Consider the following 26465-nt stretch of genomic DNA (forward strand, 5'->3'; position numbering starts at 1 on the left):
GGTTTTTTTTGTCATCTTCTGGGTGTGGAACAGGGGGTCACTGGGAGGTGGGGGGGGGGTTGTTTGTGAATTTCCTGCCTTGTGCAGGGGGTTGGACTAGATGACCCTGGAGGTCCCTTCCAGCTCTATGATCCTATGATATGAGAGTGCGAGCATGGAAAGAGGGATTAAGTTGCGTGGTCAGCAGCAGTTTCACAAACGACTCAGCAGGGGCTACGGGCATTCCGCAAAGCACTTGCAATCACAACAGAAACACACACAGGGACAGCTGATGGAAATACATGTTTTCCCAGCTACGAATTTATCACTGTTTAGGGATTGGGAAATGTGATACCTCAAAGAACAGAAGTATATCTGCTGAGGACAGGTCTTCTTTGCAAACAGGACGTAACAGGATGACTGCCCACCTCTAGCCTCACTTGCCCGTGTCTCCTTCCTTCCTTCCTTCCCTCCCTCCCACCCCACCCCACGAAGGGGCAGCAACCATTACCCTGCGCTCCTTTAACACAACATCATACCCATGAGGCTTTCCCTTTTCCCTCTCGGAGCTCCCGCCCCCGGGTGACTGGAAACAGCAGAGCCACACAAGGGACTTTCAGAACGCTGCTCTTGTGGAGGCTTCAAGCGAACCTTTCATCCCGTGAAGCAAAAAAAGGGGAGCACCTCCTCTCCGCCCCCTCCCCCCCCCGGTACATCTCAGAGGCGGCCTGTGACATGAAGGGAAGGACTTCGGACACGGTCACGGTGCAAAAAGAGCACAGCACCAAAGGGCACAGCACTGCCCTTGTCTTTCACGGGCAACTGGGTGGGAAGAGGGCAGAGAATGCCCGAGGGTGCAAACTCGTTTACATAAAGTAACCGATGGCACGGAAGTGCACTCTCCCTCTCTCAAGTGCTGCCTCCAGGCCAGGCCTGGCTCCCTTCCCCTATTCTAGAGGAAGAAAGTGGCCTCTGCTCCCTCCCAGACTGCTCCCTGGAAAGGAAGGGGAAAAAAGACACAAACACCTCCCTCAGGTCCCTTCCAGGACACAGCCCCCCCCCCCCAACTCAGGGGACAAATTCCTTCCTCCATTTCTGGAGAGGATGTCCACCTGACCATTTTTCTTACTTATGCCATATTTCTCACAACCGTGATCAGGTGAGTGGGTATTGACAACCCTGGCCCAGCCAACGATCAGTGATCGGCTGCTGATGTTTTCTGTTAAGAAAACCCCCAAAACGCTCCAATGTCACTATCCTAACCTATTCCGCTGAAACACATCCACCAGTTTCAAGCTGAGAAAACAGTTGGCAAGGACACAGGAGAGCAAAAGAAGGCAGAAGGCACAATCCCCCCCCCCCCAAAAAAAACAGCGGGGAAAACTTCTCTTCCAGAGAGATCACACTTCTGTAACTGCCTGTTAAAGAGTCCAAAGCCCCTTCACTTTCCACCACACAGCCTGCCTGTGTGCTCTCCGACTTCTGTACTGTTGCCTTCTTTAAGCAGCTGGCCTCTTGGAGACGATGCCTAACCTGCCCTTTATGTTTGTATCTCATTTGGTTAATCGCTGACACAGGTGCATCGTTTGCCAGCCTTTGGCATATCCCCATCTGTCCTTTGCTCGGGTCAAGCCACCACATACCAGGGAACTGAGAGACGATTGGAGGAGTATCTTCATCCAGGTCGTCCACGCCGCCCGCAATGGGATAAGGTGGGATGGAGACTCGTGGCATGACCACCCAGCTGTGATCAGAGTAAAGGGAGGAAGTCAGACTTGGCAGCCCTGAGTTGTGCGCTATCTGGAAGCCACAGATCTTCTCAATCTGCTGCCATCGGTAGAGGCGCTCTCGCAAACAGGTGGTTAGCTCAGAAAGTGCTTTCCTGGGAAGGGACACAATTAAGAAAACATTTGCTGTGCGATCCATATCAGCAATATTAACGGCTGCATATTTCAGGAACCTCATTTATCCTCCACAGCAAAATTAAAATCCACATCCTTGATCTTGGTATTTTTTAATTTTAAAAATGCAGTGTTGATAGCAATAAACAACTGACTGGACTTGGTTTATTTATTTAGAAGAGAAGGTTTTTATACCCCACTTTCCTCTAACTTAAGGAGTGTCTCCAAGTGGCTCACAATGTCCTTCCCTTCCTCCCCCCCCAAACAGGCCCCTTGTGAGGAGACAGGTGGGGATGAGAGAGTCCGGAGAGAACCGTGACTGGCCCTCGGTCACCCAGCAGGCTTCATGTGGAGGAGGAGCGGGGAATCAGACCCCCCTGGCTCTCCAGATTAGAGTCTGCCCCTCTTAACCACCACACCCCACTGGCTCTGGCCGGGTATTTCTCTGCCATCTCTTCAGAGCCCTACTCGGGCTGGCTTACAGTTCAGATAAGGCTCCCCCCGCTTGCAGGGAAGGGCGGCATCACAAGCTGAGTTTTAATAAGTAACAAATAAATAAATGTCCCCAATATAAGCACAAGGCATTAAACACAAGCCATTAGACACAAATGGCATCAAAGCTACCCATAAAACAGAAGCAGCTCATTACAGAGCTGATAAGGGGTAAAACCTTACTTAAAAGCTCGGGTAAAAAGATAAGTTTTGCCCGGGGGCCGAAAAGAGAGCAACAGAGGCGCCAGCCAAGCCTCACAGGGGAGGGTGTTCCCAAGGCGAGGTCCCACCACCAATGCTCCCTCTAAGCTGTGGAGTCCCGTGAGCAAAAATTCTACTTTGTGAGCTACTGGCATTAAAGTTGTGAGTTAGCAATTTGGCTACTGCATAAATCAGTTTGCTCTGGAACCATTCCTTCCTGAGCTACGACAAAAATCTGTGAGCTGGAGGCTAAAAACTGTGAGCTAGCTCACACGAACTCAGCTTAGAGGGAACACTGCCCACCACCACCTGCCCCCCCCCCCCAAGAGAGCACAGGGAGAAGGACTTGAGAGGCAGATCTTAAGTAGAGTGCTGGGCAGGATGAGAGGGAATGAGCCTCCAGGCAACCCCGGCCCCAGGAATTTTAGGGCCTTTCGGGTCAAAACCAGTACTCTGAATTGTGCAGAGAAACGGATGGATAACCCGTGCAGATCTTCCAGCACAGGAGTGGCACAATCCCTGTGATCAACCCTTGACAGTAACACAGGAACCGCATTTTGGAGTGGACCACCTGGCGTTTTGGGACCTTTTTCAAAGGCCACCCCACGTGGCACGCACTCAGTCTAACCTGGCTGTGATCAGAGCATGGATCACTGTGGCCAGGTGATGCTTTTCAAGGAACGTTCGTCGCTGCCGAACCAGCCACAGGAGACGGAAGGCTCTACAGTGTTCCACAGAGGAGACTGGAGCCTCTAACCGCAGGCCAGAATCCGGCAGCACGCCCAAGCAGTGAACCTGCCCCTTCAAGGGAAGCGTAACCCACACAAGAAATGTAGGGGCACTTCCTTACTTTGCCTCCAGAATCTTGTGGTCCACTTCATCAAGGGAAGAGCTGTGCGCAACATGTAATGTCCCAAAGACAGTACTTCTCTTCTTTTTAATCTTTTCTGCCTAGAGGGCAAACAAGGAGCCAAGGCTTAGAGAAACCACGCAGCTGGTAAAGACAGAGAGAATCTTTCTGACAGCGGGTTATGCCCAGAAAGCATTACCATTTGAAAACCTCAATGGCTTGGTCATCGTATACTCAGAGATAACCTGCCCCGCTACCCCCACACCCCTTCCAAAAGTTCTCCCCTCCCCTGTGCCACTATGAAGGCACCGGACTCACACCCAGAGGTGCTGTCAAAGCCACTCCACAGGGCTGCAGTTCCCTCCCACTGGAGACTTGCCAAAGCAACGCATTCCCCCCCCTTCAATTCAATTTGATTTATTATGATCAAAGATCAGCAAGTACCTTAAAATGTTACATATAGTTAACAGTGAAATACAGCCAGACAGTTGGTACAGGTAAAATTTTTAGTTAAGACAACATGGATTTTAAAGTGTCCTAAGAAGTCTTCTCTCTGGTTACCACAAAATCTTGCTGCCTTAGCAGTAGTTTCATTACAAATATCAACTAAAAAGAAGAGTAGAATTTTGTTTGCTCCATCCAGTTACCTTTATTCGTTAGAACTCTCTAAGCACCACAGAGCTTTTACCTTAGCACGATTAAATGTCCTCCCATCTGCCCTCCTGCAAGGGAGATATGCTCATCCCCCATATGCAAGCCGACTCTGTCCTTGTAATTCTGGACAGGTTGAGACAATTGAGCACGTTCTTTTATCTTGTCGATTTTATCACAATATTCGTTTCAAATATATCCCGCCAATAATCATTGTCTACCCAGGCAGGTCTAATCCATTGGGGGTTTTTTTAAACTAGACATTTTGGCTGCATTATGACAGCAAGCATAACGCCACGGCTAAGGTACAATGCGCGCTAACTGCTGGAGCTCACATTCCCATCCCTCTCTTCTTTCATGGAGCATGGCCATGCGTAATGTATGAATGCAGGCTCGGGGGTTAGTTTCCCCCAGGTATGGGAATGGGTGTCAGACCCCTGGCCGAGTTACTCTCAACAACCCTCTCTTTGGCAAAAGATTCGTTCATTGAGAAAAGTAAGCAAGTTCCAGGTGAAAGCATCCTTGTGTTAGAACTAAAGATTTCAGGCGAGTACCCTGATAATATAGGCACTCCAGAAAGACCCCTCCCCAATAGCAGATCACACACACACACACACCTCACATTCATCACGCCTAGCCTTTGCATCTACCCCCCCCCCCCAAGTGGGAGGGCAGGATCCAACCATCCACAAAGCAAGCAGGCTCCAACAAGTCTCAAGGCATCCCCCTCCCCCCTGGGAGGGAGGTGTCATCCTTGGGGAAGTTACTCCGCTAGAAGCAAAAGGTTCACACAAACATCTGACACTCCCCGCCCCCTTAAGAATTCCCCTTCCCCCCTTTTATTACGGCAAACAGAGCTGGGTGCGAGATTTGACAACGGGAGAGGAACAAGTGCAGCACCAAGCTGGCTTTGTGCGCCTTTTAATTTGCTTGTGGTTAAGTTTGCTGAATGTAGCTTTTGGACCTGCAGTCTATCAAGTGTTACCCATTTGTGAACTTTCAGGACAGGGAAGACTATAAATCTGCCTTTACATAGACAGCAGACGGAACTCAGCATAAAAACAGCCAAAGCAACATGGGGGCCGCCTCTGCGGAGCCAAGGAAGGCTAAAGCACATGGCCCTAGAATTTTGATTTATCATTTTTGCCACGGAAGTCTGCTCAGAACCTGGAATCTGTGGTAGTTACGGCTCTGCAGCCAAGACCGCCTAGCACTTGATCATCAGAGAAACAAAATCAACAGGCTTTTTGCTATTTTAGGCTGCCCTGGCTCGAGAATTCACGGTACCTCCTCCTTGGCAATGGCTAACTGCATTTCTGCATTCTGCCTCTTAATGTTGTAGTACTGGACTTCCACTTCGTGCGTCAACTGGAGCCACTTCTGCAGTGCATCAGGGACAGACCAATTACTTCTCAGTTCAAACTCTTTCTCAGCCTTTTTTAAAGCCATACGGACCTAAAGGAGAGCCAAGAGACACAAGGCGGAGTCAGGAAGACCGAATGTAAAACAGACATGTTAGAAACTTCTTTTTTTTTGATCTGCTAACACTTCTGTGGGGAGGGAAGACAGCGCGGCATAGCCTGATCTTGTCAGAGCTCATTAAGCTAAGCAGGGTCAGTACTTGGCATGCAATAAGGCTGCCGGGTTAGTCGACACCTCGGATGTAATAATAAATATAATAATAATAATAATAATAATAATAATACCTTTTGATTTATTGATCACTCAATCCTGCAGAGCTGCTGGCTCTGAGCGATTTACAGTTACACAGGTTTTCACAAAGGACTAACAATGATAGGGGTAAGGGAGGACAACATATAATTCTTTAAATCGCACACGTTTGCAGCCGATGGGGATTTTGTTCAGCTGTAGGCTTCACTCGTGTTCCGGGCGGCATTCATTTTGGCTTGGCTTGATGACGTTAGTTCTTCCTGGGCTGCTTTTGAGTCGTAGCGCCACACTGCCGCCGCCTGGCTGGATTGGCCCATTACAGGCTTCTTGATGCCGAAGAGGTCTTTTTTCCAGGCTTCCGAGCTGGACATTCCATTTGTCAGCTAACACCTCCCCTATGGGGGTTTAATGTGCCCACCCTCTCTGAGGAGTGGTACCCATTTTATCTACTCACCGAAGCTTTCAAACCACTGGGTGGACGGCGAGCTGGGGACAAGGCTGGTAGCTCACACCAGCGTGGGCTAGAACTGACAGCAACTCTGTTCAGTTAAGATGTTAACCAGAGGATAAATCCTCTGTGCCACCACTCCCCTATACTGAAATCAGTTTTAAAAGGTGACCAGCTAACTGGAAAGGACAGACGGACTTTTCCTCAAAGTTTATTCGGATTATTAACAACCGCAGGTATAAAAATTGTAGATGGCGGGGGCACGCTCTTTGGAGAGCAGCCATTCCTCGACTGGTGCGCAGGAGGAAATGAGTCTCATGCATGGCTTGATGAGACAAGGACGTACATTGCCCAAAGCAAACAAAAGAAACATCTTTCCATTCGGAATAGTTGTTTTCATTCATGCACAAATTTATGTAGGTTAAAAAAAAACTTTTATGGTTACTGACTTGGATTGCTTTAGCTGAATTACAGCCCTAGTATATGAACCCCCCCAAAGCAGCCCAGTCTTCCACTTCCTTCAGCAGAGACCTGCGACTTTCTCATCCTGCTGTCAAACACTGAGCATGAGCAATACCGCTTCATGGCGATCAGACAGCTGCTGCCAGTTTGGTGCAGGGCTTAAGTGCGCGGACTGTAATCTGGGAGAACTGGGTTTGATTCCCCAACTCCTCCACTTGCACCTGGCTGGAAAGAGCTCTCTCAGCCCCACCTACCTGACAGGGTGTCTGTTGTGGGGAGGGGAAGGGAAGGGAAAGGACTTTGTAAGCCGCTCTGAGACTCCCAGTGAAGGGCGGGGTATAAATCCAATCTCCTCTTCTTCTTCTGCTGCTGCTGCTTCAGTCTTTACAAGCAATGCTGAAACAATTGGTGGGTAGCCTAATTTGCCTTGCTGCTCCATGGCATTCTGGACACCAGGCAGGACTTTGCTTCCTGAGCGGTAAGAGTGGTGAGAAACCACAAGCCCTTGGGAGGCCTGGCTCCTCTCCTCCCTCCACCCTCACTGCCCTTTCTTTTCCCGGTGTCGACATGCCTTTCCCGTTAGAAGGCTTTGATTCCATGACACCGACAGGCTCCACTCCCTTTGCATTGCCATAACCTGTCCCTGCTTTGGGGCCTAGCTCTAGAAGCCTGGCTCCTCCTGTCCATGGGCTGCACGACCAGTGTTCCTGCTAAGACGTGCGGTTGAGCAGCCATTCATTAACACAGGGAGCCCTGCTCAGCGGCAATCTGCCCAACGCCCTTTCTAAGATGACAGCAGTTATCTTCTGCTCAGGATGTGAACTGCTCCACTCAGCAGGGGGGAGAATATTAGAGGGAACACTGCGCGGGACCTACCGCTTTCCTGGCTTCAGCTTGAACTGCCTGTCTGGGATGGACCTCAGTTCACCTCTCTGGCCTACAGTGACATTTTGCCTCTCAGTCAGAGGCTACAAACTAGCCCACAGCTGTGGAGAAGAAGATGTAAATCCTTCCAGTCCCGACCCCTGCGTCCAATGGTGGGGGCGACTCTTCATCACAACGAACGTAGGAAAACATATCTGTGGTTCTAGGAACCCTGAAGGACTGTACATTTTCTGAGCACAGCCATACGTAGCCAGCCACATGCAGGCGCCACTAAGTGAAACTTTCATGCTTCCTTTTCCCGCTGCAGCCCAGTGTGCCCCACTCTCCTGTTCCTAAACTCGGCATACCCTCGGGAACAGCATAGAACAGCATAGTAGGGTCGAGGGGGGGGGAGGGGGGAATTTTAGAGATGTAAAATTTCCGGAAATTTTGAAGCTCGGGGGAAAAAAACCGTTTTTTTCCGGAAGAAAACGAAAATTTTCAGAAAATTTGGAAAAAATTCTACATTAGCACTTCTTTTTTCTTTTCCAGATTGAAAGTCATTCTGTTACTTTAGGAACAGAAAATATGACTATGGACATTTTTACTTGGCATGAAATTATCACAACTAGCCTATTAAAAATATAGTGTATCCAAACAATGATTACAAACAGAATACCCGCCCACATGCAAAAACTGAAACCTTTTTCTTTTCTTGTGACAGCACCTCCTAAAGGAAGAAATGCATTTTGTTCTTGCATTGGAGATTTCAGTTTGTAACCTAGGACTTGCTTGCCCTCAGTGCACAGAAATTAGCTCAATCTGATACCATACATATTTTTTAGAAATGATTTGGAAAAATATTTCAACACCTTGTTCTAAAATATTTTATTCATCATCTTAAAATAAAACGTTCCATAATCAATTTTTTTTCTTTTCTTTTTTCAATTTTTCCCCATTTTTCGGGGAAAAAACAAAAAAGGCTTCAGGAAAAAAACGAGAAAAAAACCATTTCTCCCCCGAATTTTTCCAGCTTTTTTCCAGGCCTTCACATCTTTAGGCGGGATGTCAACAGAAACTGGTTGTTTCACAGCAACTGGAAGCGCAGACACTAGAAGCAAACAGCCATTTAGAAATACCTGAACCAGCTCCTCTTCTGCATACTTAAGCCGGCTGAGCTCACATTCGGCTCCTTCCCTCAACTCTTTCAGACGACAGGCTTCCCGTTTTGCATCGTTAATTTCATCCATCATCTTGCGCTCCAGATTTTGCTTTTCTACAGCGACAGTCCGGTTCTCCTCCTGTGCTTTTTCAAGCCTTCAAAGTAGACACACACCCCAATTCCCAAGTTAATACAGCCGACTTAGTTCTGTTCGCAATCCGGTGGACTGAAATCATTTACAGCCCTCTGGTTTACCATCACCTAGCAACACTTTATGTCAGATGTGCTGTGAAGGGTTACCCACCTCTTGATAACCATTAAATTAGGTGGTGTTTACAGTTTAGTTTAGTTTATTTGTTACGGTGACTTGACCCAACGTATAATCAGTTTTACAGCTTACACAGCAAACAACGTTTATAGGATAAAACGTGGTCTAATAAAACTGAAATCTGGTTACGATACAATTTGCGTAGCCAAAGTATCAACATGCAGAATTTGACTACTTGGTACCTCATCCTGGAATTCTTATCGCATGAAAGATAATCAAGCTTAGCTTTTTCATTAAAACCGAGAATCTCATCCAGTAATGGAGTAAGGTGTTTACAGTTGTATCCCCCCTCATTTTAAATGGAGGGGGAGGGAGAGAACTTAAAGTCTGTGAAGAATGGAATTGTACAAGCTGACTGCACGTGAAGAGCTGGTGTAGCCAGGAGAATAGATTACAACAAGGGGCGGGGCCCGCGATACTTGCGGGGGGGGGGAGGCAGAGGAAGCAGCAGGCCCCGGCTCCTCGCCGTTCCCCGCCCGGCCCCGAAGCGAGCGCCGAGCCACTCGGCCCTCGCTGCTGGTTCTTCCCGCCCCTGAAGCAAGGGCTGAGCGGCGCGCCGCTTGGCCCTCGCTGCTCTCCCCCCGGCTCTGCGCATGCGCAGGGGACGCTCTGTCAGTTTCGGGGGGATTTAAGTATCCTCCCGATAGTTCTTTTTAGGTTTAGGATTTTTGTGCACATCTGGGGACCGTCCCAAGTGTGCACAAAAATCTCCCCCCCCCCAGGTGCCCCCGATGTGCGGATTTAGGTATCCGCACACAGGGGGCGCCTGTCGCTATTAGATATATAGATATCTCAGCTCTAAGCCCACCTTGACTGGAACTTCACAAGATGGTATAAGCAACATATGCTGAGTGTCAGCCCTCTACAAAGAGGACAACCTGCAATGCAAGATTCTTTACTGAGATGTCGGCCATACGTGTTTCTGAACAGGAGTACGCAGGTGCTAAGGGGTAGCAAATGCTAAGGGTTTTTCACCTACCTCTCTTGCAATTCACACAGGCTCTGCTCGGCTGTCTGAAGGCTTTCCAAATCTTTCATCATTTTTGTGACGTGCTCTTTCGAGGTCTTGTTCTGAGTGTATGCAAACCAGCAGCCGCCCACACCAATCACAATGGAAACTGTGAGTATGAAGTCTTTCATCCAGTTATGAGGTGGCCCTGAGAAATGCAGATGGAAAAGGATAAGGAGGTAGATGCCGAAACCCCCCCCCCCGGCAATGCTAATTATTAATGGGCATTTCAGCCACAGGAATTTTCTTGGGAAGGGGGGGGGTCATGGGGGTGTATAGAAATATTAATTCATGTAGGCCTTATGTTTCCCTTGAATGTTCGGTAGGCTCATGTTTCTCTCTTGGAATGTATCTAGCTGACCCCTGTGGTGTGCATTTCCTCTAGAAGCCAAATGGGCTCAATTGCCATGCCATATAACCACATATGCTTTCACACTTCTGGCAGACCTGATGGCGCCTGCCTGTGCCTGCATGTCAGGAGTCTCGTAGGCATAGAGGAGGGGTTAGGGTTTGGGAGACCACAACTGCAGGTGTGGCCTCCGGGACTACTGACCACTCAGAGGTTGTAGCCATGACAACCCCAATAAGGTGGACATCCCCTTCCTCATTGGATTGGCTCCTGGCCAGGGCTGATCATAATGAGATTGGGGGTTAATAGTCTGAACCCTTGGAGGGGAGCTCACTTTTTTGGCTTGCTCTCTCTCTGTTCCTGCCTGTACCCTGGAATGCTGTGTCTCTGTCATGTGCTCTTTGGGAGACAAAGGATTCTCTGGTGCAGCTGAGCACATGGCTGGCACCTTGGACAAGGATGGGACCTAATTGGACTTTATTACAATGGACTGTCTGGGACTATGGATTCCTGGAGTTGGTAATTATACATGTCTCTAATGTCTAGTCAGGGCCAAGGGCCATAAGATTTGTTATTTTGTAACCCTTTCTAGTTCTGATTGCAAGTTCTGTGCTAAATAAACTTTACTCTTGTTCATGGATACGGTCTGCTGATGAGTAACTGGACTCTAAGCCTAGATTCTGGTGTGCCTAGCTGGGCTACACGCTACCATTGAGCCTTAAAAGAGTGTATCTCTGAGGAGGTGCCAGAGCTGGGTATTGTTGTTGTTTTGTATTGTAAAAATACAGGAGTTCTTCCCTCATTCCTAGACTGGCGTGGGGGCAGGATCCTATACAGGGGGTTCATTCCTGGGATCGTAAACGACTTCCAGCCATAAGGGAAAGGCAGGGTATAAATATTCTAAATTAATTATTATGAAGTTTAATTTTACAGTATGCAAACAGACTTCACAAAACACACACTTCCCGTTAACACACTTCAGCACTGAATCTGAACAGTTCCAAGCTTGCGTTTTCTCTTCTGACCCCAGCCAAAGAAAAATTGCTTCATGTCATGGCCAGGATCCAAACATGCACCCAAAGAGGGTTTGCACTGTGGAAACAGTAGTTTCCTGTCAGCATATGGAAAGCTATTTTCTAAAAAACACAGACGGGAACGGGCTTGTTACAAGGCACAGAGGGTCCCTTACCAGGAAACATCTGACTGGGCACACGCCGGACTCCGGGGAGCCTTACGGGTCTATGCACGTGGCCAATCCCCTCTTTTGCACAAGGGTAAGGCAGGAAAGCGACATCTCGTGCCCCGCTTCCAGAACAGCCCGGCTATACGGACCAGCTGGGGTGGCTGTGAAATGTTGATTCCCCCCCCCATCCCCCAAGTCTATGTGCAATATTCAGGTGCAATCCCCCAATCCCTTCTGAAACCAATAAAATAAGGGTTTTCTTTTTTAAAAATCGTGAAAAAATTTAAAGAACAGAACCGAAATTACTAGCCCCTACGGGTGTTTATTAGCAGACTTGTCCACCAATACCAACATTAATCATTTATAGCTTTACAGACAGACAGACAGACAGACAGACAGAAAAGAACCAGAGCCACCATGCCTGGCCACCTGGAAGCAGCCACCCACTGCGGGTGGCTGGCATTTACAAGCCTGGCCTCACTGAGCTCTTGGGATTCCACAGAGTTTTGAGGCAGTGTGGACCAACACAAGAGAAATTTAGAATGCAGCTGTGCCAAAGCCAGGAGGGAAAGGAAGGGCGTTCTGCCTAAAAGTTGGCCTAACTGAGAAGTTCCTTCTTTTGGTGATATAGGGGGGGGGGAGGCTCTGAGAAAAGGGGCAGGATTGTTTGGGAAGAACTGGAGAGCACTGGTGGTGAGACGGCTTCTCCAACAGCAAGATCCTTCCCCATTCTTTGCAGAGGCCTTGCAAGTGGGTGGGTGTGGCTGAGATGAGATCGGTCAAGCTCAGGGGTGGCCAAACTGCGGCTCGGGAGCCACATGTGGCTCTTTCACACATATTGTGCAGCTCCTGGAGAAGTGAAGGGGAGGCATGCCTCCTCAATCGGCCTTCCCTTCCCCAGCCAGTGTTTCCCTCCCTGGGTAGGCTTGAGGTGTGAGGGAGAAGCAAAGAAAGAAAGCACCTTTAACTTTAAATGTGTTCTCAAAGCCGCCACCACCACCACTAAATCCCTTCTCCAAGCCAAGCCAGCTAGTGGGGGTGGGGGCTTAGAGGACACATTTAACGTTAAAGTTGCTTTCTTTCCACCTCTCCCCCCATCCCCCCATCAATTTGCTTTCTTTCCACCTTTCTTTCTCTCTCTCTCTTTCTCCCTTTCCTTCCGCTTTCTCTCTCTCTTCGTTCCTCCCTCCCTCCCCCTCAATTTATTTGCTTTCTGTTTCTCTCTTTCTCTCTCTCCTTTCCCCACTTTTCATTCCTTCCACCTTTCTCTTTCTCTCTTCCTTCCTTCCTCCCCTCCCCCATCTATTTGCTTTGTTTCTATCTCTCTCTCGCTCTTCCTTCCTTCCCCTCCCTCATCTATTTGATTTCTTTGTTTCTCTCTCTCTTTCTCTTTCCCCCTTCTTTCTTCCCTCCCCAACTATTTGCTTTTTCCCACCTTTCTTTTCTCTTTCTCCCTTCCTCCCTTTCTCTCTTCCTTCCTTCCCTCTCCCTCCTTCCAATCTATCTGCTCTCTCTCTCTCAGACAAATACCATTAGCAAACAAAAAAATATAATTGGAAAAATATCATTATCAATATTTGTTTTTACTCCTTTTGTTTTTATTTTTGGCAATCTCATTTAATGTTAATAAAAAGCAAATGTGCATATTTTGCAATGAAAACTTTTGTGCAATATTTGTTCATGTCTTGTGGCTCTGAAACATCTTATGTTTATTCTATGTGGCTCTTATGTTAAGCAAGTTTGGTCACCCCTCAAGCTTATGATCAGCCCAGGTTAAGCTTATGATCAGTCCAGGATATGCCATCTACGCTCTAAGTTGGCCACGTTTGCCCTTGGGAGTGTCATTACATAGTGACAATTTAGAATTACACTGCCCCACCTGCCATTTCCTTCAACGTAGATAAAATGATGCTATTGTGGGGGAAAAGGTGATTTTTTTCCTTAAAAAGTTACTCCCCCCCAAACCCCCCCCCCCACTTAATCATTTCAGAAGGAACATGTATCTGCATAATCTCATAGCAAAAGACCAGCGGGCAGGGGGAAAAAGAAGGGTCAACAGTTCATGGCTGCCCCAGCTGCCGAGTGGAGCTTGTCTGTTGTGGAAGTGAGACACAGGATGCAATTTTCCTGCGCAGCCCACCACCTTGTACGAAAGAAGAGCAATGCAGGTATATGTAGTGAATATATGGCTAATATAAGCAACATCATACAGAATGCATTCTACCATCAGCTAAAAGGCGGGGGTGGAAATAAATAAAAATGGTACTGACGTGTAAGAGGTCCAAACAAAACAACATCCAGGGCCTTCAGCTGAAGTTTCTGCCTGTGGCTCCGATCAATGATTTTCAGCTGAGAGATCATAAATGCGTGTTCGTTAACTGCTATCCTGCACACAACAAAGTGGAGGTTTTAGATCCCTTGTCCCAAAAGCAACCGCTTAAAGACGTGGCAAACACAACAGAACATTCTGCAGCATGCAGCGTGCCAATAATGGTTAACACCCCCCCCCCCCTTTACCTTTTAAATGAATTTCACACTCAGCAGGGGTGGTAACAGATTAATTTAAATGTCATGAGACCGGGAACAAAGCCATTCCTCTGCACCAAATAGTCACAAACTTTAGACTTTTCTTATTTTGCTACTTATATGGGTCTTCACCTAGAGAGAAGTATCAGCATCTTGGCCGTGCTAGTCTTTTCACTTCAGTGACAACAGCTGTGTAAGGACACAATCTGAGCCCATCTATTAAGCCGCAGGAATTGTGCTACAGCTGGATGAGTCGGGGCTCTGCGGATGGCCCTGAAGTACAAGCGAGCAAAGCTTCTATCAGAATGAATATGCGGTGAAACCACCATACAGAACTACATAACTACAAATCCGCAGCGGCAATCCTAAGCAAATTTACAAGGGAGTAAATAATAACGTCCAGCAAGATGCTAAGCATGTATATGGAGAAGCAAGCTCAGCAACATACAATTCCTAGATTAAAATGACCTTATACTACTATGGTGACTCTATGCTAATTGTTCTGAAAAGAAAATAATCTGATTTAATTATTTATTTTTGCACCAAAGAGGAGTTTTGACTAATCGTCACATAAGCATCATCTGATTGGTGGGACTTTCTTTAAGGTAAAGGTTCCCTTGCTTGAAAGCTAGTTGAGTCCGACTCTAGGGTTGCGGTGCTCATCTCCGTTTCAAAGCCAAAGAGCTAGTGCTGTCCGAAGACGTTTCCGTGGTCATGTGGCCAGCATGACTAAACACCAAGGCGCACGGAATGCTGTTACCTTCCCACCAAAGTGGTACCTATTTATCTACTTGCAATTTCTTGCTTTCGAACTGCTAGGTTGGCAGGAGCTGGAACTAGAGACGGGAGCTCACTCCGTCTTGCGGCACACTTGGGTCTCGAACTGCCGAACTACTGACCTTCCACAGCCTGCAGTTCAGCGTCTTAACCACTTGAGCCACCGCACTGCTAGCTCATGGGCAAGTGTTTTTGTGGAGGACTGAGCGTAAGAAATAGTTAAATACGTGTCCTTAACTTTTTGTATGCTGAATTTGAAACATCTTCTGCGCTAACTGCAAGCAGTATACAGTAACAGTCTGCCGGTCAAGAGGAAGTGTGAAACACGGGAAGCAGTGCTTCAAATCCTGCTGTAAAACAAGTACCACGTGCACAGAACCTATCGGGGCAGAAGAGTTACCTAGGCAATGTGGTTCCTTTGACATTACTTTCTCTGAAGTTCTTCTCATACTGAGGAAGTTCAACAAAGTCCACCAGCCACTGAAGCGTCTCTTCTTGCGTCCAGTTGTGAACTACAGAAAGAACACACAAAAGTACTATCTTACAATTGACTGGATTATCTAGAATTAAGTCAACAGTCCAAATAAAAAGCAAAAACTAGTTATTGGCAAGTTTGCAGTCTTCATCATGTGCTTAGAGTCAAGATTACAGAGATTATAAACAAATAAATCTTTAAAATATTCCTTTATTAAAAATTCCACCGCATGATTGCAAAATAAGATCTTGTGACCAATAACATGTACTCTGAGTTCTTGATCTTGTTATCCCTCATCCTGTACTAGAACTGAGCAAGCAGGTATTATATCCATTTAAGGCAATGACAGAGCTCTGTTCACATTTAACAGAATCCATGTGTTTGGTGTAGTGTAGTGGTTAAGTGCGCGGACTCTAATATGCAAGAACCGGGTTTGATTCCCCACTCCTCCACTCGCACCTGCTGGTATGACCTTCGGTCAGTCATAAGTTCTGTCAGAGCTGTTCTTGAAAAAGAGCAGTTTCTGTCAAGAGCTCTCTCAGCCCCACTGACCTCACTGGGTGTCTGTTGTGGGGAAGGGAAGGGAAGGGAAGGGAAAGGAGTTTGTAAGCCGCTCTGAGACTCCTTTGGGTAGTGAAGGGCGGGGTATAAATCCAATCTCTTCTTCTTCTTCTTCTTTGGAACCCTAGCATGGGTTAGACGGTGTGTGTGTATGTGTAAACAAACTAATAAGTTTAATTTTCAAATTCATGTGCAATGGCTATTAATCTGAAAATCGGCAGCTCTAATGGGATGAAGTTTTTTAAACCGAATATCCCACAGATAACAAGACAGCACAATGACCAGAGATCTTAAATACATAGTCAGACCTTTGACCTCAGTTTTAGGAGTTAAATGAAACTATTGCTACAAGCCAGCAACATTCTCACTGGGATAAAAAGAGCTAGTCGTGGCATACCAAATGGATCATTCCCACCCAGTGGAAAGACATTAGTATGTTAAGAGATGTATTTATATATTGTTAAACTGCTCATAAACTTAGATGGTTTTCCTACCATTCTAATAAAGGCAGAGATGTACAAGGTGAAATCAGTGCCTAATCAAGCAGGTGTTGTATCCATGGGCAATACAAGTCGAGGGAATTTAAGTCCAGGGCAAAACAGCATCCAAATAACCCGGGGCAACAGCAGGCTGAAACTGGGCTGACCACTGAAGGGAGGGAATGTAATGCAGAATGGGGGGGAAATAGAAAAAAAAGAAGACTGAACTCGATTTTAGTGAAGAATGGAAAAAACCCTGGAATTAAAAAGAAGGTTGAATTTAATTTTAGTGCAGAATTGCTTGGAGGATACCGCGGTGAACATGGATTAAAAGGAGAGTGTAGAAAGGGCCATTGATACAGAGTCAGACTTTTAATTAGCCCAAACAACTGTGTCACTAGTTCTTTGCAAACCTGGTTTGTAAGACTTCTCAAGAAGGAAGAACAGGAGTGGTTCAAGAGTGGCAGAAGTTGGCACTTGATGAAGAACTGATTCAAACTGTGGAAGAGCAAGTTCCACTGAGTCCTAATTCTTAGCAAGCTGGAGGGTGGGAAGCTTGTTCTATAAACATGATACACCACACAGAGAGAAAAGAGTAAGAAAAATCTTAGATCACTTTGTCTACTGCTGCAAATGGATCAGATGTTTTTGCCATTAGGTACTCAAATCTCTGTCCTTAGGTTTTTTATCAGAAAAAAAGCATAAAACTGTGCATTTTAATAAAAACAGCCTTTCCCTCCCTCATTCCTCCTTGTACAAGAAAGGAAAACAGGGAAGAAAGAAAAGAGTTGAAAAAAGAAAGGCAGGAAGAGATTTTGGATCATACTGTGTTATTCATTTATTTTATTTTATTTTTATAGTCTGCCCTCCCCGCAAATGGGCTGAGGGTAGATCACAGCAATAGTTAGGCCATTTGGCACACAAAATGTAATAATAAATATTTAATTTGTGATCCTGGTTTCTTTGAGGATCACAAAACCATGGGGAAAATCGGGCGAAGCCGCGGGTCAAAATGCAGCTGCGTGGCTTTGAATGGGAAATTGACCGATAGAAGCGGGGCAAAGGGAGGTGCAACCGCGGCGCAGATCTTGTGTGAAATCGGTATGAGTTTGTTCAATCTGGGCTGCATGGAGATGGTGTCTTCAGAAGGGGAGGCCAAGATGTTTTTACTGGATGCCCTCCGCCCCAACCAAAGGCCCTGCGGAACAGTAAAAGGTCCCGCAGGGCCCTTATCTCACACAGGAGCATGTTCCACCAGGCCGGGGCCAGGGCAGAAATGGCCCTGGCTGAGGCTAAGTGGGCCACCCTTGGGCCGGGGACAACCAGCAGATCATGCTCAGCTCTCTGGAGCACATACGGGGAGAGGTGGTCCCTTAGGTATGTTGGTCCCAGGCAATGCAAGGCTTTGAAGATAAACACCAGCACCTTGAAGCAGACCTGGTCCTCAATCGGTAGCCAGTGCAATTGGCGTAGCACCTTGGGGGTTTCACTTGAGGTGGCACCCCTCCAGGCCGCTGGTGTGCGATTCGCCCTCCTCCGTTGTGAGGAGAGCGTCCGCCATCGCTGTTCCGTCGACAGGAAGTCCTGGGACATGATTTTGGTATACTGGGAGTTGAAGCATTAAGAGAAATATAAATGGAATTATTAGGAATATTCATGGCTTCAGCCATGTGTGGGGTGGGAGAGAAGAGGCTGGAATGGTGGAAGTTAAGGCGATTTTCGTATCCTAAGACTTGCAGCTTTAGAGAAAAAGAAATGGAAGAAATGGGAATAGCCCCCCCCCCCTTTTTTGGTCTCTGTGAGTCTGTGCATGGGAGGAAAGGAGACAAAGCTGGTTCACCCAGTATAGAAAGTGAGGCATTGTCAGGTTCCACAGCCAACAATGGAGTACACGCTTATCAGAAAGGTTATACTTTATTGAAGAGCTATAGATGCATTAACAAAGGCACTGTTAAGAATGGCGTCGCCCTGACAAGCATAATGGGATATAGGGTATTCGTATGCACACACCCCCTCCTTAGGCCAATTAGCCACATTCCCGCGCACGGGAGAAGGAGCCCCAGGCCGTTTGAGCCAAAGCTGGGAACCGACAGCGCTCCCACGGTTCCCTCACTGCTAGACACCACACCACCTGCATGCTGTAGATAAGCAAGCATTACAGCAGAGAAGAAGCACAGAAGGAATACCTCAGTACTTTGTACACAGGTCATCTGACCCCTCCCGCTGCCATGGCAGCATAGCTGACAGGCATTTCTGCTCCCCTGGACCCTACTTCAACCAAATGCTCCCATATTTTCAGGCCAGGGTATCTGTGAAGCCAGTATTTACTCTGGATTCCGAGATGCATTTGGAGATTCGTACTGCATGTCCTGCCAACCTAGCAGTTCGAAAGCAAGAAATTGCAAGTAGATAAATAGGTACCACTTCAGTGGGAAGGTAACAGCGTTCTGTGCGCCTTGCCAGCCACATGACCACGGAAACGTCTTCGGACAGCGCTGGCTCTTCGGCTTTGAAACGGAGATGAGCACCGCAACCCTAGAGTCGGATTCGACTGGCTTTCGAGCAAGGGAACCTTTACCTTTTTTTTTAACTGCATGTCCAGTATGTGAGTAGTGTAGTTGTTAGAGTGTTGGTCTAAGACTGGGGAGACCAGAGTTGAAATCCCAAGAGTCAAGGACTGCCCCACTCCTGGACCATGGAGAAAGAAGCTTCACAGTAAGGAAAGACAAATCTTCTTCCCCCCCCCCCCCCCAAAAATTTCTGGAGATGGGTTTTTACAGTTTGCTGTTTACTAAGAGATGCTGTAGGATTCAGTCGTACTTCAGTAGATGGGAGCTGTGTGTGTAGTCTTACACAGTGTGTATAAAGGCCGAACACTATAAATGGTAGGGGACGTTTGCTCTCATTTCAGTGGGCCCCGTGTGATCTTTGAAGTGCACAGCTTGGGGTTTTTTTACCAGCAACATAGAGATGTGACCCTTCTGTACCATAGGTTGGGCAGCTGCAGGAAAGGCAGGAAGTAGGATTAAGTGTATGAACAGCACCGACCTGTTAATCCTTACAAAGTCTCCCAACAGATTCCACCGTAAATTAATTTTCTAATGAATAGAGCTTGCACTGTTTAAGAAAATAATGACCTCATGTATCACCGCTTATTTGGTAACTTCTGCCAGATTGCCTGCTATGATTTTATTCTTTTTAAAATTCTTTCTGGGTTTCCGTGGAACTCCATGCACTTTTACTTGTCCCAGAAGTTTACCTGGAAATTACAAGACGGGGGATGGCTGCAGGCTATGTAGATAATCAAATCATAACCTGCTTTCATATCGCATTTTAACCTTTGCAGAATAGTCTTTAAATTCAAAGGCCAGTAGCACAATTTGGAGTCCACGCATGTTTTAGGGCCACAATGGCCAATGGCCATAATTCCGCAAAGACTGCCACAACCAACAGCAAGTTCTTCAGGGTATCTCAGTACAAATTCTGAGGGGGTGGGTGGGACATGGGTTTCCACATTAGCTTTGGGGTTTCACTCCTTTGCAGGTAGCTTTTTTACTGGCTGGGTATGTGCCTACAGCTTGCCTGCTAGATCTCAGCAGAACAGCTGATTGTCTGATATGTGGGTTCACTTACATTTTATGCTTGCACTTTAATTCTGAAAGCATTTTAAAAGTAAAATACTGAATACTGGGGTATGTGTCATTCCCTTTTGAGTTTTTTGTTGTTTAAATATTGGTCTCTTGTTGAACGGGCTGCACGCAAAGGCTTGTAGCAGAACCGTTTTGGCTTCTTCTAAAAAACCCTGTGTTTTGGACATGGAGATCTCTCTGGGCTTGGCACGTGACATTTAATATAGCCTCTGTCAATGGACTTCCCAAGCTTAGTATAGGAGCAACATGGCCTCTGGCCGCACGAACCCTTGGGAATCTTTATTTAGTACGATGCGGTTGATCTGGAAACTCCAGCTGGTGCAAAAGGCAGAGGTGCACCTGCTGACTGCATTGCCTGTGCAGGCACACATTCAGCCGGTGCTACGCTAGCCGGTGCATACTAGACTAAAACCCCAAGAGGAGATCTTTTCACGGTTAGTAAATATGTTAGTATAATTAGTTTTATTATCACAATATACTTGTTGAGTTCTTGCTTGTAACAGTTCTTATATGTTATTTTGTTAGTTATTATGAGAGAAGTCTCTGATCATCTTCTTATTCTTCGTTTCAAAAGGCCATTTTCCAAGTCCTTCTTTTTTTACTTCGGCTTTCTATCTCTAAAATCGTATACCACTCTGGCAGGTCCTGCACCCTTTTCTGCCGCAGAGTCCTCTTCCGTTCCCGAGGTAGCAGAGTCACTCGACTTCGATTCTCCCTCTTTGGACTCATCATCTGTCCCCAACTGGCGTTTCAAAAATCCTTTAGCTTTAAAAGTGGAGTCTCTCTTCTCTCTTCTATTGTTGATCTTAAAGATGACATCCTCTGGGACCGTCCATCTGTACGATAATCCATTAGTTTGAAGAAAAGAAATTAATTAGTTTGAAGAAAAGAAATTAATTTGTCTGATTTTAAATGGAATGTCCTTTAAAGTTTTAATGGTAATATTTCCCATTTTCAGTGGGGTTGCTGATGCTGCTTTTAAGATGGCATTACTGGTTTGTCTTCTTGAAAACTTGACCACTATTTCTCCAGGTAGGCTATTTTTTTAGTTGGAGTAAGCCCTATAGGCTGTCTCCATTTCATTTACCAGTTCATCCGCTGTTAAGCCTACTACTGGAGCGATGATCTCACTAAGCACCTTCTTCAAGTCTTCCCGATCTGCTTCAGGAACCCCCTGAAACCTGAGAATCATGTTAGATTTTTCCATCTGATGCTGCAAGACACTCTCTGGGCAATTCTGCTTGATTTCAACCTCTCCCATCCCTTTCTTCAACTTCTTACTTGTGGTGTCAATCTCTTTAATTCTCTCGTTTGCCTGCTCCACTTTTTTCTCCGTCTGGTTCAGCTGAAGCTGCTGTGCCGTGAAGTTTTTGTTCATCACAGTCAATTGCTGGTTAATACCATCGAGTTGTTCCATCACCGGCTTGAGCATATCTGCCAGGAGTTTGAGGACATCTGCTCCCTCTTCCTGTCTCGGGCTCTGCCCGTCCGGCTTCGTTTTAAACTTTCTCTGCTGGGCCGCTATCTTTCCTGTTTTGTTTACAATTTCTGCTGCTTCCCCACAACTCGGAAAAACTAGCCAAACGACTTCGCAGATCAGATAAGTCTCTCAAAACACTTTCGGTTTACTTCCTCCCCTCTCCCCCTTCGTGTCCGTTAACCGCATCAACCCCGTGATGTAGGTTAATCTAAGAGGGGGGGGGACTGGCCCAAGGTCACTCCTAATCGCTTTTCAAACTACTCAGTTCTCATTCAGAACTCACGTTCATTGTCGGCCAGTTTTTACGCTCGGTTTTACGCCATTCCGCTTGATCTCTGGCGCTTGTCCCAGTCAGTCCAGCTTGTGCCCAAAGGCCACTCAGCGACTGGCCTGTCGGGGCGGAGGGGAGCCTCAATTCTCCAGCATTACGCCATCGAAGAGGCTACCCCTCAAAAGCCCCCTGGCCTGGAGCCTATCGTAAAGGCCGCGGGGGTGTCACTTGAGGTGGCACCTCTCCAGGCCGCTGGTGTGCGATTCACCCTCCTCCGTTGTGAGGAGAGCTTCTGCCATCGCTGTTCCGTCGACCGGAAGTCCTAAGCTACATCTTTCTGTAAAGAACTCCCAGTCAACTAGCGTTTTTAAACATCTGTTTCAATAACCAAAACCACACTATTCCTCAGCTTGTAGGCTGTAGTAGAACATCATGGGTCAAAGAGCTTTTTCCTGAAGCTGGAATCCAAAATAGAGCATGCAGCACATTATCACAGAAATGCTGTCAATAGGTCTTCACCTCTGAAAGTTTTTCACTACCCGAACTCAACAGCTGTGTGCGGAGAATTCCGCACCTTTGCATGCAATACATCAAAGGTGTCAGACACATTTGTTACGAGGGCTGGATCTGACATAAATGTTACTTTGTTGGACTGGGCCATGCGTGCCATAATATGTAACATGAGGTACCGCACATATAAACTTTATCAAAGTGATTTCAGATGCTGAATGGCAGTGGCAGGTGAATGACAATAGGTGTGATATGCAGAGGGGTAGTAGGTGTGGAGATACCGCATTGGTGATGAGATAAGAAACCTAGGTCTCAAATCAGTCCAGGAGAATTCAGTCCAGGAGGATGCAAAGAATAAATGGACATAACTCTGACGTTAGAAACCACAACATTCAAAAAGCAGTGGGGGAACTTTTTAACCTTCCAGGACTTTCCGTTGCTGACCTAAGAGTAGCAGTACTCTCACAAAGGAATTTTATAGGGAGATTAGAAAGAGAGACTGCTGAATTGCAACTGATAATGAAGCTCAAAGCAATGCATCCTCCTGGACTGAATTGAGACCTAGGTTTCCTGGTTCATTACCAACACCTACTCTTGTTATTTGGCATCTGAAATCACTCCACTCTCCAAGATATAAGGTCCGATGGACTCACATTCTAGCTGTATCTGAAGAAGTGAGCAGTGACTCACGAAAGCTCATACCCTGCCACAAATGTTGTTAGTCTTTAAGGTGCTGCTGGACTCTTGCTCCTTTCTACTAATAAAGAATGTAAGCTGTGCTGTTAGGTTTCTTTTTTTCTTCTCTTCATCTGATAGAACTGGAGGGATGGATATCACCAAGTGAAATGATGTGTTGATTTCAGACTGGGCAAAATCCACTCAGTGCTAGTGATGATGATGAAACAGTTTTAAAGCATAAGGGGCTGGGGGTTAATGTGAAGAAAGGTAGCCGGCGAGGTGGGAGGGGAGAGAGGGAGAAGTGTTGAACTGGAACATATGGAACTATAAATGTATTTTAAAATACTTAGCCGTCTACTTCCAGCCATTTATTTATTTATTTATGGATCACCCAATCCCTGCCACAGCAGGGCTCTGGGAGATGTACAAAAGCCATAGAACAAAACAAGATAAAAGCCATTAAAACATTAATAAAATATTTCAAACAGTCAGATGGTGAATAACGAACCATTCATAGTTCCAACTGCCAACTACTTCGCAGACAGGGGGGCGGAGGTCAAGGTAGATGTAAATAGCAGAGAAGGGTGCCAGCCAAGATGGAACCACTGCTGTCCTTTGCCAAAAGCCTGGTGGAACAACTCTGCCTTGCAAGCCCTACAAAATTACATCAAATCCTGCAGGGCCCTGATGGTTCTTGGCAGAGTCCCACCAGGTTGGGGATAGGGCCAAAAAGGAATCCAATCCAAGTGGTGGAATTCTTAATCAGGGTATTTTTGAAAGAAAATAAATCCTAGATAGGCACTGAGAAATCTTTTCAGAATAAGTCAAAATCACTTCCTTTTAATTCTCCTTTCCCCTTATTGCAATCCATCTCTTTTGCCAAAACCCTTTATTTTAATGTGTGTGTGAACAAGTCTCAAAGTAAACAGTGGAGCAGGGTGATATCAATGTAAATTTTGCCTTGTCAGAAGAATCCCTCCCCCCTCCCTCTATCCCTCTAAAGAAGTGCGCGCGCACATGAAAGCTTATACCTGGAATAAAACTTTGTTGGTCTTAAAGGTGCCACTGGACCCCAACTTTGTTCGTTCTCTCTCTCTCTCTCTCTTTTCATCTCTCTCCCTTCCTTCGCAAAGGAGGAAGGGGAGACCTCAGCCAATGGAGAGGAGGGAGGCTTGGTTTTGTACCTCTTCTACACAATTGAGGGAGCCAGGCGAAAGCAAGCTGCAACACAGCAGCAGCCCCAGAGAAGGATGCAAGAGAGAGCAATTGAGGGAGCTGGGCAAAAGTGAGCAGCAACGCAGCAGCAGCCCCAGAGAAGGAAGCAGGAGAGAGCCCTGGAGGAGCCGATTCTTGACCACAGACAGTATGTTTGACACCCCTGCTATACCTTATAAAATCACAAAGCTATTTACAGTTGGACCCTCAAGTGGATGCCAGTATGTTACATAACAAGACCATAGTTATGGTGCATTGTTATACCACTGTTTCTTAAATCAGCATTTTAACTTTACCAGGGAGGAACTCTTTGTCCCAGTAGTAGAAACTTGTCATTTCTGTTTAAAATGGGACTGGATGGTATGGAATTTATCCTCAGCCGGCATTTTTTCCCATTGTCTGAACAGGCAAAATCTGAAGCTTCCCAATCATGAAGAATGTGCAAGGCAATTAAACCACCCCCAATTTGCGTGTGATGCTGTTGTACAATGCCAGATCTGAGCTGGTCAGGCCACCAGAAACATTTATCCTTTGAAAACACCAACATTTATCCTTTGGAAAAAACCACTCCATTTGCCGCATTTGTATTTCAGTCGGTGTTGCCCAACCCCAAAACCTGGTGCTGCTGTTTGCACATTTCCCATACTTATGTACTTCCTCTTCCCTTTAGGTTTGTGATCAGGTTCGTCTTTCTTAAATTTTGAATATCAAGCTCAATAGGAGGAAATAGGAACTCTGTGACAGGACGCATAATTTGCATATAGAAAGCAGTGGGCAGAATCACAAGAACTCTCAGGTTTAAAGCTCTTTGGTAGCAAAGCTCGGAATGATCTTTTCCAGAAAACCTGGGAGAGCTGTTGTGAATTAGGGCACACAACAACAGTCTAGTTTGACTGAGGGCCTGACTCATTCGTTGCAAGACAGCTCAGTCTTTTCATATGTATATACAAAACTTCACAGGGCTGCACAAAAATAGACACACTGGAGTGCACAAACAGGAAAGGGGGTGTTAAGAAGTGCAGCAGGACTATGAAGTAGTTTTACAGTATAATCCAGTCCTATGAAGAGTTACTCCAGTTTAAGCTCACTGAAATCTATGAGCTTAGACTGGAATCATTTTGTACAGGACTGGCAGTAGTGCCAGTTTGGTGTAGTGCAGTAGAGCCAGTTTGGTGTAGTGGTTAGGTGCACCGACTCTGATCTGGGAGAACTGGGTTTGATTTCCCCACTCCTCCACCTGCACCTGCTGGAGGACCTTGGGCAAGACGTAGTTCTGATAAGAGCTGTTCTTGAAAAAGAGCAGTTTCTGTCAAGAGCTCTCTCAGCCCCACCGGCCTCACAGGGTGTCTGTTGTGGGGAGGGGGGAAGGGAAAGGAGTTTCTAAGCCGCTCTGAGACACCTTTGGGTAGTGAAGGGCGGGGTATAAATCCAATCTCTTCTCCTCTTCTCTTCTCTTACTTGTTCAGATTTACCAAGGGCCAACTAAGGTTGCACGGGTAGGGACTGCTGTATCTATAAACATGCACTATCAAGGAAAAGCAGGAGAACGATGAAGAATTCCAAGATTTCTGCACAAATAAAAAAAGGATATTGTCGGTCTGTAGGTTATTACATGTTTTGAAAGGTGCTGGGCTGGATTCAGCACCAAATTCCCACTTGTCCTGTAGCTCTTGCACAAACAGAAATGCAAGAAAGAGACAGTGGTAGACTCTTGTGCCAAGTCAGACTTACTGTAAAACCCCTTTGCGTTTCTTACTGTGCAAGATCTCATGCAACCAATTTCTGGGCACAATATTGTAAAGGAAAGGAAAGTGATAATGTTTCACAAGACCTTGCACCCACAGAACTGTGCTAAGTCCATTTATGTTTCCACTTATGCATCGCTGGATCCAAGCCACTCATTATGTAAAAAAAACCCAGCACTTAATGCCACCTGGAACGGCACAGGATGTATATTAAAATCTTTTACAGCAGAATTCTCCATTCCTGTCTGGTTCAAAATTTCAGGATGTCTTCAGATTATTTCCCCCCTCAATTCTCCCTGTCTTTTGAAGAAATAAAAACAATAGGAGAACCACAGCTACCAAATTTAAAGGGACAAGAAGACAACGGAACTGGATGGCACGCTAATGCAATACTCAAAGTACTTTAACAACCATATATATCATATTTACAAAAATCTCAGTGCTTTAATAAAGATATATATAAACAGTCCAATATTCAGTCTGTTGTGAAATCTCCAAAGTTCAGAGGAAGACCTTGGAAATGAACATATTACCCGGAAACTTCGTTA

General features: G+C 46.3%; 1 protein-coding gene across 1 annotated transcript in view; it reads right to left on the reverse strand.

The window, feature by feature from the left end:
* STIM2 (stromal interaction molecule 2) overlaps positions 1 to 26465 on the reverse strand; it is a 62012-nt gene that overhangs the window by 5006 nt on the left and 30541 nt on the right. Inside the window, exons 4-10 of the mRNA XM_015426269.1 lie at positions 15254 to 15365; positions 13821 to 13936; positions 9989 to 10166; positions 8659 to 8836; positions 5362 to 5529; positions 3424 to 3524; positions 1623 to 1861 (exon numbers count right to left, since the gene is read on the reverse strand). Coding sequence (XP_015281755.1) covers positions 1623 to 1861; positions 3424 to 3524; positions 5362 to 5529; positions 8659 to 8836; positions 9989 to 10166; positions 13821 to 13936; positions 15254 to 15365 — 1092 coding nt within the window. The remainder of the gene's footprint in view (positions 1 to 1622; positions 1862 to 3423; positions 3525 to 5361; positions 5530 to 8658; positions 8837 to 9988; positions 10167 to 13820; positions 13937 to 15253; positions 15366 to 26465) is intronic.

The sequence above is a fragment of the Gekko japonicus genome, unplaced genomic scaffold, assembly GCF_001447785.1.
Source record: "Gekko japonicus isolate JY-2015 unplaced genomic scaffold, Gekko_japonicus_V1.1 scaffold451, whole genome shotgun sequence".
NCBI lineage: Eukaryota > Metazoa > Chordata > Lepidosauria > Squamata > Gekkonidae > Gekko > Gekko japonicus.